The 15,450-nt window shown below is 48.9% G+C and overlaps 1 protein-coding gene across 2 annotated transcripts in view; it reads right to left on the reverse strand.

Moving 5' to 3' along the window:
* Positions 1–15,450, reverse strand: part of LOC119181597 (rho GTPase-activating protein 45-like) — a 255,502-nt gene that overhangs the window by 93,597 nt on the left and 146,455 nt on the right. For both annotated transcript variants that reach the window (XM_075875919.1, XM_075875918.1), the window contains one exon: positions 11,400–11,522. In XM_075875919.1, coding sequence (XP_075732034.1) covers positions 11,400–11,522 — 123 coding nt within the window. The remainder of the gene's footprint in view (positions 1–11,399; positions 11,523–15,450) is intronic.

The raw sequence follows: 15,450 nt of genomic DNA on the forward strand, positions 1-15,450 counted from the left end.
AGAATGATGTCATGAAGAAGGAAATCAGCTACATCAGTAGCGCAGCTAGTGGAGAGGGCGCGTGTAACGGCATACCGCGTTGCGTAGTCGGTAGCAATAGCAATCCACTTATTACCGGTGGCCGACACGGGAAAAGGTCCTAGAAGATCGAGGCCAACTCGGAAAAATGGCTCACCTGGTACTTTAATGGGCTGGTGGGTACCAGCAGGTCCCAGAGCAGGTGTCTTGCGGCGCTGGCAGAGGTCGCATGCCGCAACGTACTGTCGCACAGAACGGTAGAGGCCAGGCCGAAAGAATCGGCGGCGAACGCGGTCATACGTGCGTGACACCCCTAGGTGTCCAGCGGAGAGGGCATCATGGAGCTGGGCCAAAACGTCTGAGCGAAGATGCGCAGGAACAACGAGTAAAAGCTCAGCACCATCTGGGCGGGCGTTGCAGCGGTGCAAGATGTCGTTGTGAAGAACGAACAGTTGTAAGGAGTGGTCAGGATGGGGGGAGTGCAGACCATTCATAATAGCACGCAAAGAGGGGTTGCGGCGTTGTTCAGCAGCTATATCGGTGAAGCCGGTAATTGAAAGAACGAGGACCTCTTGTCCATCTTCCATCATGTCAGGGGGATCGACTGGGTAACGGGACAAGCAGTCGAAATCCTTGTGAAGTTGTCCAGATTTATAGGATACGGAAAAAGTGTACTCTTGTAAGTGCAGCGCCCAGCGACCAAGGCGTCCCGTAGGGTCCTTGAGTGAGGAGAGCCAGCAAAGCGCATGGTGGTCCGTAATAACTGAGAATGGTCGGCCATAGAGGTACGGTCGGAATTTCGCAATTGCCCAGACGAGAGCTAAGCACTCGCGTTCTGTGATCGAATAATTTTGTTCCGAGCGCGACAACAGTCGGCTTGCGTACGCGACGACGCGGAGCATTCCTTGTTGTCGCTGCGCCAGCACTGGGCCTATGCCGTGGCCACTGGCGTCAGTACGAAGCTCCGTGGCGGCAGATGGGTCGAAGTGTGCTAGGACTAGTGGATTGGTGAGAATCTCAACGAGCGACGAGAAGGCGTTTGCTTGCTGTTGGCCCCAGGTGAATGCGACATCCGTTTTGAGGAGGCCGCTTGGAGGAGGGGCTACTTCAGCAAACTTCTCGACAAAACGACGGAAATAGGAGCACAGTCCCAGAAAACTTCGGACGTCCTTGGCTGAGCGGGGTGTGGGGAAGTCCCGAACTGCTCGAACTTACGCGGGGTCTGGTTGAACGCCCGCAGCGTCAACAAGATGGCCGAGTACGCAGATTTGGCGTTGCTCAAAGCGACATTTGCACGAGTCAAGTTGCAAGTTAACTGCAAGCAAATGCGTACAACGCTGGTGCAGGTCGAGCGAGCAAATGCGTACAACGCTGGTGCAGTCCGAGCACATTCCCCACAGCACTTCGTCGTCGTCATCCTCAGACATCTACTTAGCCCGTGACAATATCAATAGCGTTATCTGCAAATTTATTCAATAGATGGGGCAGTGTATAAGTTATCGATTGAGAAGCATAGTTATGCCGCGGCATTGGAACAGACCACGTTTCTGGGAAACGTGTATCGTGCCAGTGAGATGTCTTTTGTAGCATCGATAGGTCATTATAAAATGAGTTATTATTCTTATTCGCCACGCAGTAAGACAGCGTCAAACAGTAGTTGTAAAGATGATTTACGGTCATTACTCGGTCATATATCATATCATATCATATATCATATCAATAAAAAAAAGATATTTTCAATAGCGATCATGCACCCTCTAAATACTGTCAATTACTTCTCAATTACTGTCAGTCACTTATTTTTACTTCTTATTTCTTGCTATTTTATTGACTTGATATGACGAGATGCTGGCGCACAAGAAAGGCGCCGGCTATACTCCTTAAAGGAGGGCTCTGGTAAATTTTTGACCATACTGACACAGTGTTGTTTTCAAATATTATTGACAGTTCAGCAATAGATGGGGTAGTTGATTTTGCCCAGACACTCGTTAATAATTGTAATTAAACAACTAACAATGAATCAAAACCAAGAAAGGGGCTGCTCCGTCCTCCGTGGCGAGTATCGAATGACGTCACAAAATTCGTACCCGATGACGTCACGACATCCGTTACACACTGCGACGGCTGGAAAGGGTGTAAACATAGCTCACATGCCTCTCATGACGTCTAAAAACCAAGTTGACGATGTCATTGCAGCTACTATCTGAGCGCAGAAGCATGACCTCTCAATTTCGACCTGCCGGCGCATGAAACATCTGACGTGCCCTGAATTTAACTCCTCGTCGCTCAGTACATATATTGTGCATGCTTGAGTAAGACTCGATGTCAACGACGACTAACATGATGTGCGTAGCGGAAAAAAAATCAAAGCATATCCACGGAGTGAATAATGATGAGTGGTGCGAAGCGCTTAAGGGGTTTCATCGCTAAACTGTGAACCATCCACAAATATGGCCCAATAGTGATATATGTCTGTATGTATGTATGTGTGTATATATATATATATATATATATATATATATATATATATATATATATATATATTGTAAGATGGCGTCGAGTACACTCAAGACTCTTCTTTATTGTCTCGAGTATGTGCCCCACCACCTAAACTGGAGTGGTGATGATGAGTATGTACAGATGAAAAGATGGAACGAGTAATGATGCTCACACTTATTTTCCCCGCGCACTTGAGCGGCCGGCCCGGCCGAGACTTAGGCGGGAAAGGTTCGACGAACAGAGGGTTTAAGACGTGAAACGTGAACTATCTCAGATGCACGGTAACGACGGTCCGAGGAACCCTCGACGGGAGTGAGAAGGTAATTGACAGGGGATGCTCGTTCACTAACAACGTAAGGTCCGAGAAAGCGTGACTGAAACTTTTCACACAATCCGGGTGTACGAACAGGCGTCCAAAGTAGTACTTAATCTCCAGGACGGAAGGTGACGTCTCGACGAAAGCTGTCATAGCGTTGCTTGCGGTCTAGTTGACTGGCCTCCGTGTTGAGTTGAGCACGTTGCCGTGCGTCAGCGAGCCTGGAGACGAAATTTTCTGTCGTGGTCATGGACGTTTTTGTCGTTACATTGAAGAAAGAGGCGTCAATAGTGAATGTCGGCGCACGACCATAGACGAGGAAGAAAGGTGAATACGCGGTGGTTCGTTGAACAGCGGTGTTGTGTGCAAACATTACGAACGGCAAGATTTTGTCCCAGTTATCGTGGTTCGGTTCGATGTACACGGATATTATGTCGATTAGAGTACGGTGGAATCGCTCTGTCAGGCCATTTGTCTGCGGGTGGTAAGCGGATGTGGTCTTATGAACTGTGCCACAAGTTTTTAGGATTTCGTCCAGAATTGTTGACAGGAAGGCCTTGCCTCTGTCACTCAACAACGCGCGAGGTGCACCATGACGCAACACAATGGCTTCTAAAAAGAAGGCGGCAACGTCTGAAGCAGAGCTAGTACGTAGAGGAGCGGTCTCCGTGTATCGTGTGAGGTGGTCGACGGCTGTGACGATCCAGCGGTGGCCCGCTGGCGTTACGGGAAGTGGCCCGACGAGGTCTATTCCGACAACGACAAAAGGTGTGTCGGGACATGGAATGGGTTGTAATAAGCCAGCAGGAGCTGAAGTTGGTCGTTTCCGGCGTTGACAAAGTGCGCAAGAAGCGACATAATTAGCCACAAAGGTAGAAAGACCAGGCCAGAAGAAACGGCTCCTAACGTGGTTGTTGGTCTTTTGAAATCCTAAGTGTCCAGCTGATGGGTCGTCGTGCAATGCTTCGAGAACTTGTTTTCGCAGCGAACGGGGAAGTACTGGCACCCACCGAAGCTCATCCGCATTGTAAGTATAGTGCTGCAGGACATTGTTCTCTGGCTTGAACAGCCGTAGCTGACGACGTAGTCTGGCATTAGGTGGAGAAGGCGAGCCATTCAAGTATCCGATGATGCGGTTACAGTAGGGGTCGTCACGTTGGTACGCGGCAAACTGGGCGCTGCTGTTTAAAGGTAGTGACCCAGCAACTGCCAGGGGTGATAACGTGAGTGAAGAGGAAGCCGCTTGATCACCTGAGGGGCATTGAGGATGCGTGGTTGGAGATAAAAGTGGCAGAGGGCAGCGAGAGAGAGCGTCAGCATCCTGATGCTGTTTGCCGGACCTGTACACAACGTCAAAAGTGAACTCTTGCAAACGCAGTATCCAGCGATCGAGGCGCCCAGACAAATTCTTCAGCGAGGACAACCAGCATAGGGCATGGTGGTCGGTAACCACAGTGAAGTGGCGTCCATACAGATAAGGTCGAAATTTCTGGATGGCCCAAACCGCAGCGAGACATTCCTGCTCTGTTATCGAGTAGTTCTGCTCCGCAGGTGTTAGTGCGTGGCTGGCATACGCAACTACTCTCTCACGTGAAGTGTCGTCGCGCTGGAGGAGGACAGCCCCGATTCTGTGGCCGCTGGCATCTGTGTGCAGAAAAGTGGGTGCACTCTCATCGAAGTGACGGAGGACGGGGTCTGATGTCAAAGCACGCTTAAGGGCTTGAATAGCACACTCGCACTCGTCAGTCCACGTGAAATCCGTTCCTGCTGTCAGAAGCTTGTGTAACGGCCCCGCAATGGCAGCAAAGTGACGGATGAAGCGGCGGAAGTAAGACGCCAGGCCCACCAAACTTCGCAATTGTTTTTGATTGTGCGGACGTAGAAAACTAATTACGGCAGCAACCTTGTCGGGGTCGGGTCGAACGCCGTCTTTGCGGACAAGGTGACCCAATACTTTGATGCTTGTGCTGGCGAAGTGGCACTTTTTTGTGTTGAGCTGTAGGCCAGCGTTCGAAATGCACGTTAGAACTTCGTCCAAATGCTTAAGATGCTGAGGAAAAGTAGAAAAATAAATGACGATGTCGTCTAAATAACATAAACAGGTTTTCCATTTGAGACCACGTAAGACAGTATCATCATGCGCTCGAATGTTGCTGGAGCGTTGCATAAGCCAAAAGGCATGACGTTAAATTCGTAAAGCCCGTCAGGCGTCGCAAACGCTGTTTTCTCCTTGTCTGCTTCGCGGATAGGTATTTGCCAATACCCGCATCGGAGGTCGAGGCTGGAGAAATATTCTGCGCCTTGTAGGGAGTCCAGGGCATCATCTATGCATGGCAACGGATATACGTCTTTTTTCGTGATCTTATTGAGCGCACTGTAATCAACACAAAAGCGGACTGAGCCATCCTTTTTCCGGACCAACACCACAGGAGCCGACCAGGAGCTGGATGAAGGTCGAATAATATCCCGTTTAAGCATGTCAGCGACGTTTTCCTCAATGATTTGCCGTTCCGCCGAAGAGAGACGGTATGAGCGGCGGCGTACAATGGAGCTGCCTTCGGTTTTGATGCTATGCTCTGCAATGGAGGTGCGGCCCAGAACTTTGCAATGTACATCAAACGAAAGGCTGTGCTTTTGGAGAAGGTCTAAGAGGTCTCTCTTTTGCTCGGAAGTGAGGTGAGGACTTATGGTGTCATTTAAGGTAACAGTGGTAGCCTTGATATCAGTAGTAGCAGACAAAGGTGGTGATTCTGCATGAAGGGGAACCAGCGAAAAGGGCTCACTGTCAGCGAAGCAGCTCACAGCAGTGCCCTGGGGCAGCATCACTGGCGAAGAAGTTGGATTCAAGGCGGTGACCAATGCTTTACCGTCGTTAAACCGCACAAGGCCGGGTGTTATGGTAAGCCCCGCAGGTTTGGAGCGAACTGATGGAGCTATGAAGACGTCACCGTTAACTATAGTATCCGAAGCGATCGTTAGAAGTTGTCTATCTCCTGGCGAAATGAAACAATCAGTGGCAGCAACGAAACGGAAGCTGTATGGATCGACATCGGATGCACTCTCAGTAGCTGACATTTGAATGACTCGCTGACGACACGAGTGGTCTGAAGCTCCTCAAGGCGCTGACAGGTAGCGACATCGGCTACGGTTTGGGGATTTTGCACCACAAGCGCATTGAAAGCGACAGTCGCAATTCCTTTTAGCAAGTGGCGCACACGGTCGTTTTCCGCCATATGGTTGTCGATGCGGCGGCAAAGGGCGAGAACATTTTCGATGTAAGAAGTGTAAGACACGCCAGGGCATTGAACATGTGCATCAAGCCTCTTTTTGGCGATATCTGAGCGCACTGACGGGTTGGCAAAAATCTGGCGGAGCTGACGTGTAAAGGCGGGCCATGTCGGAAAATCTGTGGCATGGTTGAAAATCACGTTTTTGCGACGCCGCTCAAGTAGAATGCAACGTGGGTGAGTTTCGCAGGCTCATCCCAGTTGTTGATAACACTCACGCGGTCATACTCCTCGAGCCAGTCTTCAACGTCTTCACCCGGAAGCCCTGCGAACAGCGGAGGATCCTTTTGAGGGCTGGTGACCAGGTGAGAAGGGTTTCTTGGTGGTGGGAGCGGTGGCGAAGCTGGCACGCTGAACTGGGCGGCTTGCGACATTACCGGACCCAGGTCGTTTAAGCGGTGGCCTGAACGGAGCTCCAGGGATGTGTTCTAGAAGACGCTGGGGTGTTCGAGAACGCGAGAGGACGCAGGAACCGGGCAGCATTCTCCACCACTTATAAGATGGCGTCGAATACACTCAAGACTCTCCTTTATTGACTCGAGTATGTGCCCCACAACCTAAACTTGACTGGTGATGATGAGTATGTACAGCAGAGTATGTATATATAGGTCACACTGACGAAGGCTGGCCCACTAGCCGAAACCTATGTGATTAATAAAAGTGTTTCCTCGTACGTCGTCCTTTCTCGCTTCCGTGTTTACTACGGAGCCAGTGCGCTTCCTTCCTCGCTATGTCTATATATATATATATATATATATATATATATATATATATATACATAGTCCAATAGATCCTCCGTGAGCGGTCACAACGTGGTTTATTTCGACGTTTCGGCCTAGAGTCTGGCCTTCATCAGGCTAGACTCTAGGCCTATATATAATATATATTATATAAATATATATATATACATATATATAAATATATATATTATTGGTAAGTGGTAGCTATAGGTCGTTTCTGTTCCACCTTCATTATAACGGCTGTATGGTCAGTGAAGTTATGGACCGGTGCTAGGGCGTAGTGAAATGTTTGCAAGGACAAAGTAGTGGACAGTTTTAAAATGTGGAACTATAGGCAATCACGTACAAACAAGGGATGGACACATTGGGAAAATCTATGGTTCTTTAACGCGTACCTGGATACAAGAACACGACCATCTTGCATTTCATATTGGCTACTTCTCAACAGTATTGGCTTTATGGTCACTGAAGTGGTGGATCAGTGATGGGCTGTAGTGGAATGTTTGCAAGGTCGCTACATACACCAAGGGAGGAAGGAAAGACCCTCACCTTAAAAAATTTCGCCCTTAAAAAAAAGAAACTCAAATTTGCTAGCGCGATCGTCGCCTCGTAAAAGAAAGCGCGCCCTGCATCCATCTGCTGGGAAAGGCGGGATATTGAACAAGAGTAGGCACATACATTACATATAGTGTACTAGAATATGGGGTAGTGTGTCCAGGGAGGAGCCGCGGCTGCCGCAGTTGTTATCGACAGCCGCGAGAAGGTGCCACCTTAGCTTGGGCTGTCACTTCACGCATTGCCTTTTATGCACTCCTGTGCTTTGGTATTAGTAATAGCAGGGGCTTAACGTCCCAAAACACCCATACGATTATGAGAGACGCCGTAGAGGAGTGCTCCGGAAATTCGACCACCTGAGGTGCTTTAACGTGCACCTGAATCTAGGTACACGCACCTCAGTATTTGCGCCTCCACCGAAAACGCAGCCACCGCGGCTGGGATTCGATCCTGTGACATGCGCTTGCATACGTCGCGCTTGGTAGTCTTGTGTTTAATTGCTGACACATCCGCGAAAAGCTTTCTGAATGGGTGTGTTCGTAGTGCATTCAAAACAAAACGAAGAAGTGAGGAAAATAGGAGGAAAAGGACGGCAGGGAGGTTAAGCAGCCTATAGGCAGCCGGTTTGCTACACTGCACATGGGAGGGGGATGGGGGAGATGAAAGATAGAGAAGAGAGAGGGAATAGAGATAAACACAGCACATTCAAGAGCACATGCGCGTACACTCAGAAATGTCAAAGCTGCAACGCATGGTCCGAATGCGCTGCAGGTATTAACCAACGATGATGAAACAGTCATCCTTGGGGAAACTCCCTGCAGTTTTTGATGCTCGGTTGATGAATGAATAAAAAATTAGGAAGATTGAGGTATCGAAGGAGCATCTATAAACCCGAAAGTTTCTTGTTATATTACTGCTATATCAAGTTGTAGTCTGCACACTGCGACAGCTTCGCCTTCCTTAATTACGCGCGTGGCACTGTTTTTGCCGATAGTTGCATCATGTAATTGTAATTATGTAGCTAAGGTGACAAAACTGCCATTTGATTGATAGGTACGCCGTAGCTGAAGACTTGGGAATAATTTTGACAATCTTGGGTCCTTGAACGATTACGCGCCCACCAAAATACTGCTGCTGTGGCCGGGCTATTGCACTGTACAGTCAAAAGGAACCCTTTATTTAAGAGGGCGCATGCTGCAGTGAGCAGTAACACCGATCAAATTCGTCGCCATTTCGTAGAGTTATCAGTTCACGATCATTTCATCACGGTGGCACCTTTATGAACACCGACCGATTTTCGCGTGCAGCTTTTTTTATTCTCCTTTTGCCTCTCGAGACTGGTTGATACCCTTCACGAAAAAATGAAGTCGGGACAGCACGTAAATTACCGCTCTCTTTGACACGAGATGCGGTGCGATCGAGCTTATGTAAATTTAAGGTAAACAAAGCTTGAGTAAGCGTTTCAGCGAAGCTGCAGTCTCTGTAGTGTTCGCCACCCCAGGTTCGTAGTCAGCAGGAAGGTCCTTCGATGAACCTGAATCACTAGCCTCACCATCAACACAGGGTGCTGCAGTTTTCTTGGAAATGGTAGATTCGACCACCGAGTTCTTTCACTTTCTCGGAGGTCTTAGATGCGGCGCTTTCTTCAAGAAGTAGCTTGGGGTGTTGGGCAGTAACATCGGCATGACGTCCGGCGTTAGCTCTGGTCTTCCATGTGGTACGCGAACTTCTTCGCCGTTTATAACATGCACGCAGTCTTCTAGAATACATGAAGGCTTGAAGTGTAGCTCACATACAGAGCAGCTTTAGTTCAAGGTCCCATTCGTTCGATGTAAATTTTGTTCTGAAACCTTCCTCCATGCATCGTTTTTGGGTCCAGCGAAAAGCGATGGCTGCTCACCTTTTTTCCAATAGTATACCCTGTTTCGCACCTAGGTGCAAAACAGTGTCGTTGCCGCTTATGACTCGGCATTGCCTCACTGTCGCGTGGCCAGCAAAAACACTGCCAGAAAAACTTTCGTTATGCTGGCGCGAAAACAAGCAACAGGTCACTGAACAGCCCCCGAGAAGGCAGAGCGGCGCGGAGCTGACAATTCTGCCAGCCCATGCTACGGCAGCACCGCCTTGAGAAGCGGTTTTTTGTCCACGTGCACCGTTTCACGCAACGCATGGCGAGAGAGGGTGCCTGAACACACTACCACATATTCTAGTACACTATACGCGGGCCACCCTATACAGGATGGCCCGCGTCTACAAGTGTAATTCCAGAATTGGCAACCAATTTTTAATTTTGCTTTTCGAAACAACTAAACGGCTGATGGGTGTATAAAGTGGCACATATCACCACGGTACGGACGAAAACGCATGTTCAAAGTTTTACTGAAATCAGCGAATATTAGCAGATGGGGGAGTCGAACACAGAACAAACAGTGTCCAAAGATTACGCTCTAAGAAAAAAATGGAGTATAAGGGGAGTAGTTCTGCTACACAACAATAATCGTCATCTGACTTGCTCACGTTTCCTTTTAGGGGCGAAGCTCCTTATAGCAGCACCTGTTCGTCCCTGGTAGTATGTAACAAGTATAACATTTTGACCTTCAAGGTGGTGCCGGTGAGAGACTTCTTCTGTGCGTTGTTGAAAAATAAAAAATAGTGCTCAATGTACATGTCAGTGGCTGCTAATGGGGAATGAGAGACAGGAGCATTCGGCTTTTAGTTAACGCGCAGGCTGCGATCACCATTGGCAGCCATTGGCATGTACATTGAGCACTATCTGACAAGAAAGGGTTGCTACGTTATACTCGCTGGGTGTAACCTCCTTAGCTTTAGAAAGGTTTAGCGAGTGTTGAGTCGCAGTGCCATGAATACAATGAACTTGAATATACCATGAATGAACTCGAGGTGGCTAAAAATGGGATGTAGATACGAAGCGCAAGTCGTAAAAAAGTAAAAGACGAATTCTCCACCTCTCATTTCCCATTAGCAGCCATTGGCATGTACATTGAGCACTATCTGACTGAAAAAGTTTGCTACGTCATACTCGCTGGGCGTAACCTCCTTGGTTTTTGAAAGGTTTAGCGAGTGTTCGGCTGCAGTGCCATGAATACAGTGAACTAGTATATACCATGAACTCGAGGTGGTTAAAGGTGGGAAGTGAATAGCCGTAAGAAAGTGTGCGTGTGCCACCTCTCGTTTAGTCCTTGGAATGTCCGCTGGATGGCGGTGCTTCTATATGGGGAATATACGATGAAAAGATGCGAGATGGTGGTACTTGGAGTGTTGAATAGATGGACGAACGGACACATAGACAGATGCATGGATGGACACATGAACGGACGCAGGGGTGGCTGCATGGACGAACGCAGGGATAGACGCACGAACAGACGCACGCACGGACGGGCTGATGGACGCATGGACGGTCACACTGACAGATGCATGGACGGACGGAAGCAAGAACGAATGGACGGACGATTTCTTTGCCCCACTCTCCATCATTCACTCCGTGGATATGCTGCCATTTTTTTTGAAAACACGGCGCTGGCCACTTTCCTGCCAGGAACGCTATGTTACACTGATAACGTGGGCGCCGTTCGCGACCGCGAACTACCGAAACCGTGGTGATAACACGAGGAAAGTACTTGAAGTAGATGACGATGTTAGTTGTGCGGCAGAAACACTCCTCGATTAGTCAATTTTTTTAGGGTGTACATCAAAGACAGCTCCCTTCCGTAAACTAGAGCATAACAAATAAATAGCACATACACTGAACAATTTCAACAACTTCTTCATATATTTTGTAGTGCTTTAGCAAACGCTAGAGGCGTCTTGATGCATGGGACTACAAGGCACGCCAGCTGCATCGTTGCTTTCTTTGAATTTTTCAATGATTCGGGTTTACACCGATACCGAAGCCGACAGTCACTTGTAGCGTTTGAAGAGGCGCCTAAAGTTTATCTTCTCAGAAGAAGACGCTCGCTACCCCACCTGGCGTGCTTCTGGTGCAGCAGGTCCCATGGTGGCGCGAGTGCTGCCCTGGTCTCCTCCAGGGGACCTCGACTGGCCAGCTCCACGTGGTGCAGACGGACCGGGATCCTCGGGCTGCAGGGTCTGCACAGCAAAAAAAAAAAGTATTCTCTATAGCAGCCTAGTGTCCAGATCGAGACATAAGCTATTAAGAGCGATGCTTTTGATGACAGAGAGACAGTAATATTAACATCAAAGGTTTTACGTCACAAAATCACGATATGATTATGAGAAATGCCGTAGCGGAGGGCTCCGGAAATTTTGACCATATGGTGTTAGTCCATTAACGTGCATTGATATCGCACAGTACACGGGCCCGGTCACTGCGGTCGCCTTTATTGAAGTGCGACCGCAGCGGCCGGGCTCAAAACCGCTACCATTGGGTCAGCAGCAGAGTGCCGTAGCCACTGTTCCACAGAGGCAGACGAAGACAGAGGGAGAGAAAAAAGCGAACGAAAGGCACGGAGGTTAGCCAGATTACAGAATGTCTGAGCAACCTGGTCTGTCAAGAAGAGAGACATGATGAGTGGATTCAGCGCTGCAACACGTTCAACGTCGTCCAACTCGCTCAAATATCAGTTCTTCTGAAGAAGAGAAAGGAATGCTACACCTGCCCCCTTTTTCCACCCTTTCCACTCGCTCCCTCCTTTCCCTCAGTCAGACGCGCTTACTGTTTCACCCGGACCCCTCACAGAAGCGCCTCTCTCTTCCTCTCTTGCATGGTTTCTCTCAACTAGACAGCTTGCCGCACACACGAGGCGAGACAGGGTGCTCGAGCACTAGACAGAACATCACACCAACGACAAAGGCGAAGCCAATGAATGGCAATTTTTTTTTCGCTTAAGGTGCCCTTCTAATTGCTGACGTATTAATAATTCAGGCGTTTCGAAAACCACTACGACACGTGTCCCAATTACTGCGGCCTCAATGCGACTGGTCCTCCTTAATTTTGCTAAATGTGCGCGTAGATCCGAAGTGAATATGAAAGCTGGCTACTACTTCTCAATTCAAATTAGCACATGTTAGAAATTCATGCGTCTTTTTGTAGAGAGTGAAGGAGCAGGACGACGTTTGGAGAGACTCTCCTGCAGTTTGGCCTGTGCGGCGTTTAGTAGCCTTGTGGCATTTGAGCAAGCCTGTGTGGCAAGTGTTTCATTATATGAGAGTAAATTATTCTCTTATTACAACGTCGTAGCCAACACACAGTAAACACAGATCTCTTCAAACCAACGACGACAAGGTACTATCATAACTTACAGCCAGATAGCCGTGAGCGTTTGCCGTGTACAGTCCCTAGCAACTTCAAATTGGCGCACGGCACGTCATTTGATGCGGTACTTGTGCAGCGGCGAACGCAGTATATTACAGTAACATTAACGAGTGTCCGTCACCATAATTGATGTACATGCAGGCTCATTGCGGAGCACCGACACTTGTCGCGACACGTGTAAAACACAGCGACAAAAATTGGCAGATCCCACGTACAGTGGGAATCGATGATATGCGAAGCACGAATGAGAAAGGTTGATATGTCACTTTAAAATAAGCACAACAGTACAAGGTGGAGGTAAATGATGACGTACGTGACTTCCGTGTCACGATTATCATATTTTGATGTGTCATTTACCTTCATCATGTATTCACGTCACGTGATACCAAATTGAGTATACGTGAAGTAAGTGAAACGGCCACGCGCACGCTATGAGCATGGTATGTTACCATGTTCTTACATGACGCGCGTGTCAGGATAATCATGTTTGCACCAGTCATAAATTTCGTCATCCATTGGTGCCACGTAACACCAAATTTGGTATATGTGGAGCTAGCAAAACGGCCGCGAGCGCATCAAGAAGGGCCCAATATACTCTAATGTAGCGTTCACTCGCACGCACACTGGGTACAGCGACGCTACGTTAGCAAAACGCGAGCACTCTATAATCTGACGCCAGGCGCGACCAGCGTCCGTCGGCGTGGCCCGGTGGCAACCGGCGGCAAATGCGACATGCTGCATTTTGCACCAATGCGTTACCCAGACAACCATGTGTCACAATACGAGCGCTCAAAAAAGGGCGCGCCGCCAAATTCTCGCATTGAAGCGCCGAGAGGTCAACGATAAAAAAGAAGAAAACAAGCATCCAAAGACTCCTGGGCGCGCATCCCTCTCCCCTCTCGGAAGCGTAGGTTCGCCAACGAACCTCCTTACCCCACATCGGCGGCCGAGCAAGCCCTGGAAATTTCTCGATGGAAAGGGGCGTGGTGATGCCGGGTTGAGTCATCCGTCGCGGACGGCCCCCGTATCGTCTCGCCCTTTCCCCCAGCCTTCGCTGCGAATCGCGCCGACGAAATGATGAGAACTTTCTGGAATCTCGCGCGGAAGGTATTTAATCGAGCAGCCGAGATGGGAGAGCAGGAGAAGAAGGAAGTTAACGCCAGAGTGCGTAAGGTATCCCGCCGCGTCTGTCGGTGAAGGTTTTGTCCTTAGTGACAAAGCAGGAGAAAAAGAAAGTATGCGCCAGAGTGCGTAGAGTGTACCGCCTTGTGGGCGAAGCCTTTTGTCTTCCGTGACAAAGGAGGAGAAGAAGGAAGTGGAGAAGAAGAGGATTTCCACCTGAGGGGTGAAGACTCGAGCTACAGGCAAGAGTGTGTGTCTACCGCTATCAAGCGAAGACGCGTGGCAACAGCTGCGTGTGTGAAGCCGACGTGTTTCCGGCGAAGAAGTTTGGATCCTGGAGAGCGGCCAATTGAAGACGCGAGGTTTCCTGGAAGAGAAACTTCGGGGGCAGCGGAACGACAACAACGCTGGACTTTGAGTGAGTGATTCTCGGAAGAGTATCATCCAGACTTTTGTTCCAAGAACTTTGGACTGAATAGGTTTTCTATCTCTTTAGTCTTTAAGTGTCTTGGTTGTTCGATGCATGCGACTGCATTGTAGTGCGTATTGTTGTCTGTGTCCGTTGCTTCGAGTGTGGCTGATTGTACTGTGTAGTACATTGTTTGATTGGTGACATACTGTATTCAACTATTGTCGAGTGTGCATACTTGTGTATCGTTTTGATCTGCCATAATTGAGAATATAATTTTGCTTTGTTTATCAACTCTCGGCTCTGACTTGTTCTTTGGGCCACAGCCGGCGTCCGCTGGCACGCCAAATAGGACCACTTCTAAATTGTCCACGCTTTCGTGGTGCAGTTCGGGGGGCCGATACTTCGGCCCTTGGAATTAGCCCGGCGATCACGTCCCAAATTAACGGGACCTGTGACAATTAATCTGGCGTCCGCGACAGGACCTTTTGGTGCACAGTGTGTCCAAAGTAGTGAGAAAGAGCCTCGAGTGTTGATAGTGCTATCGGAACGATTTTGTGTGTTGTTCAGCGTTCTCGTTAACGAGTGCAGTGGAGTGTTCCGATAGACTGATTTAGGCAGATACTTTTTGCATGCGGCAAGACTTCATTTGCGAGACACAATGGATCTCGAAAAGTTAGTAGCTCTTGGAGAGAAGATGGGTCTTTCTGGCACCGAACTACGGAAGTGGGTAAGCCAGAAGGAGAAAGAGGTGGTGGAGAGAGAGAAAGGTTGGCAGCTAAGAGAACCAAGGAAGAAAAAGCAGCCGAGTTGGAGAGAGAGAGGTTGACAGCTGAGAGGACCAAGGAAGAAAAAGCAGCTGAGTTGGAACGAGAGAGGTTGGCAGCTGAGAGGGCCAGGGAAGAAAAAGCAGCTGAGTTGGAGAGAGAAAGGCTGGCCGCTGAAATGGCGAAAGAAGAAAGAGAGGCAAAGGAGCGACAGCTGAAAGAAGAAAGAGAGCAGCAGTTGAAGTTGGAGCTGGAGAGAGAAAAGTTGGCAGCCGAAAGGGCGAGAGAAGAAAGAGAGCAGCAATTGAAGTTGGAGCTGGAGAGAGAAAGACTGGCAGCCGAGAGGGCGAAAGAAGAAAGAGAGGAAAGGGAACGGCATCGACAGCACGAGATAGAGCTCAAGCGGCTCCGTTTGCAACAGCGAAGTGAAACTCCTGTCCAAGC

Source organism: Rhipicephalus microplus, chromosome 10, assembly GCF_043290135.1.
Source record: "Rhipicephalus microplus isolate Deutch F79 chromosome 10, USDA_Rmic, whole genome shotgun sequence".
NCBI lineage: Eukaryota > Metazoa > Arthropoda > Arachnida > Ixodida > Ixodidae > Rhipicephalus > Rhipicephalus microplus.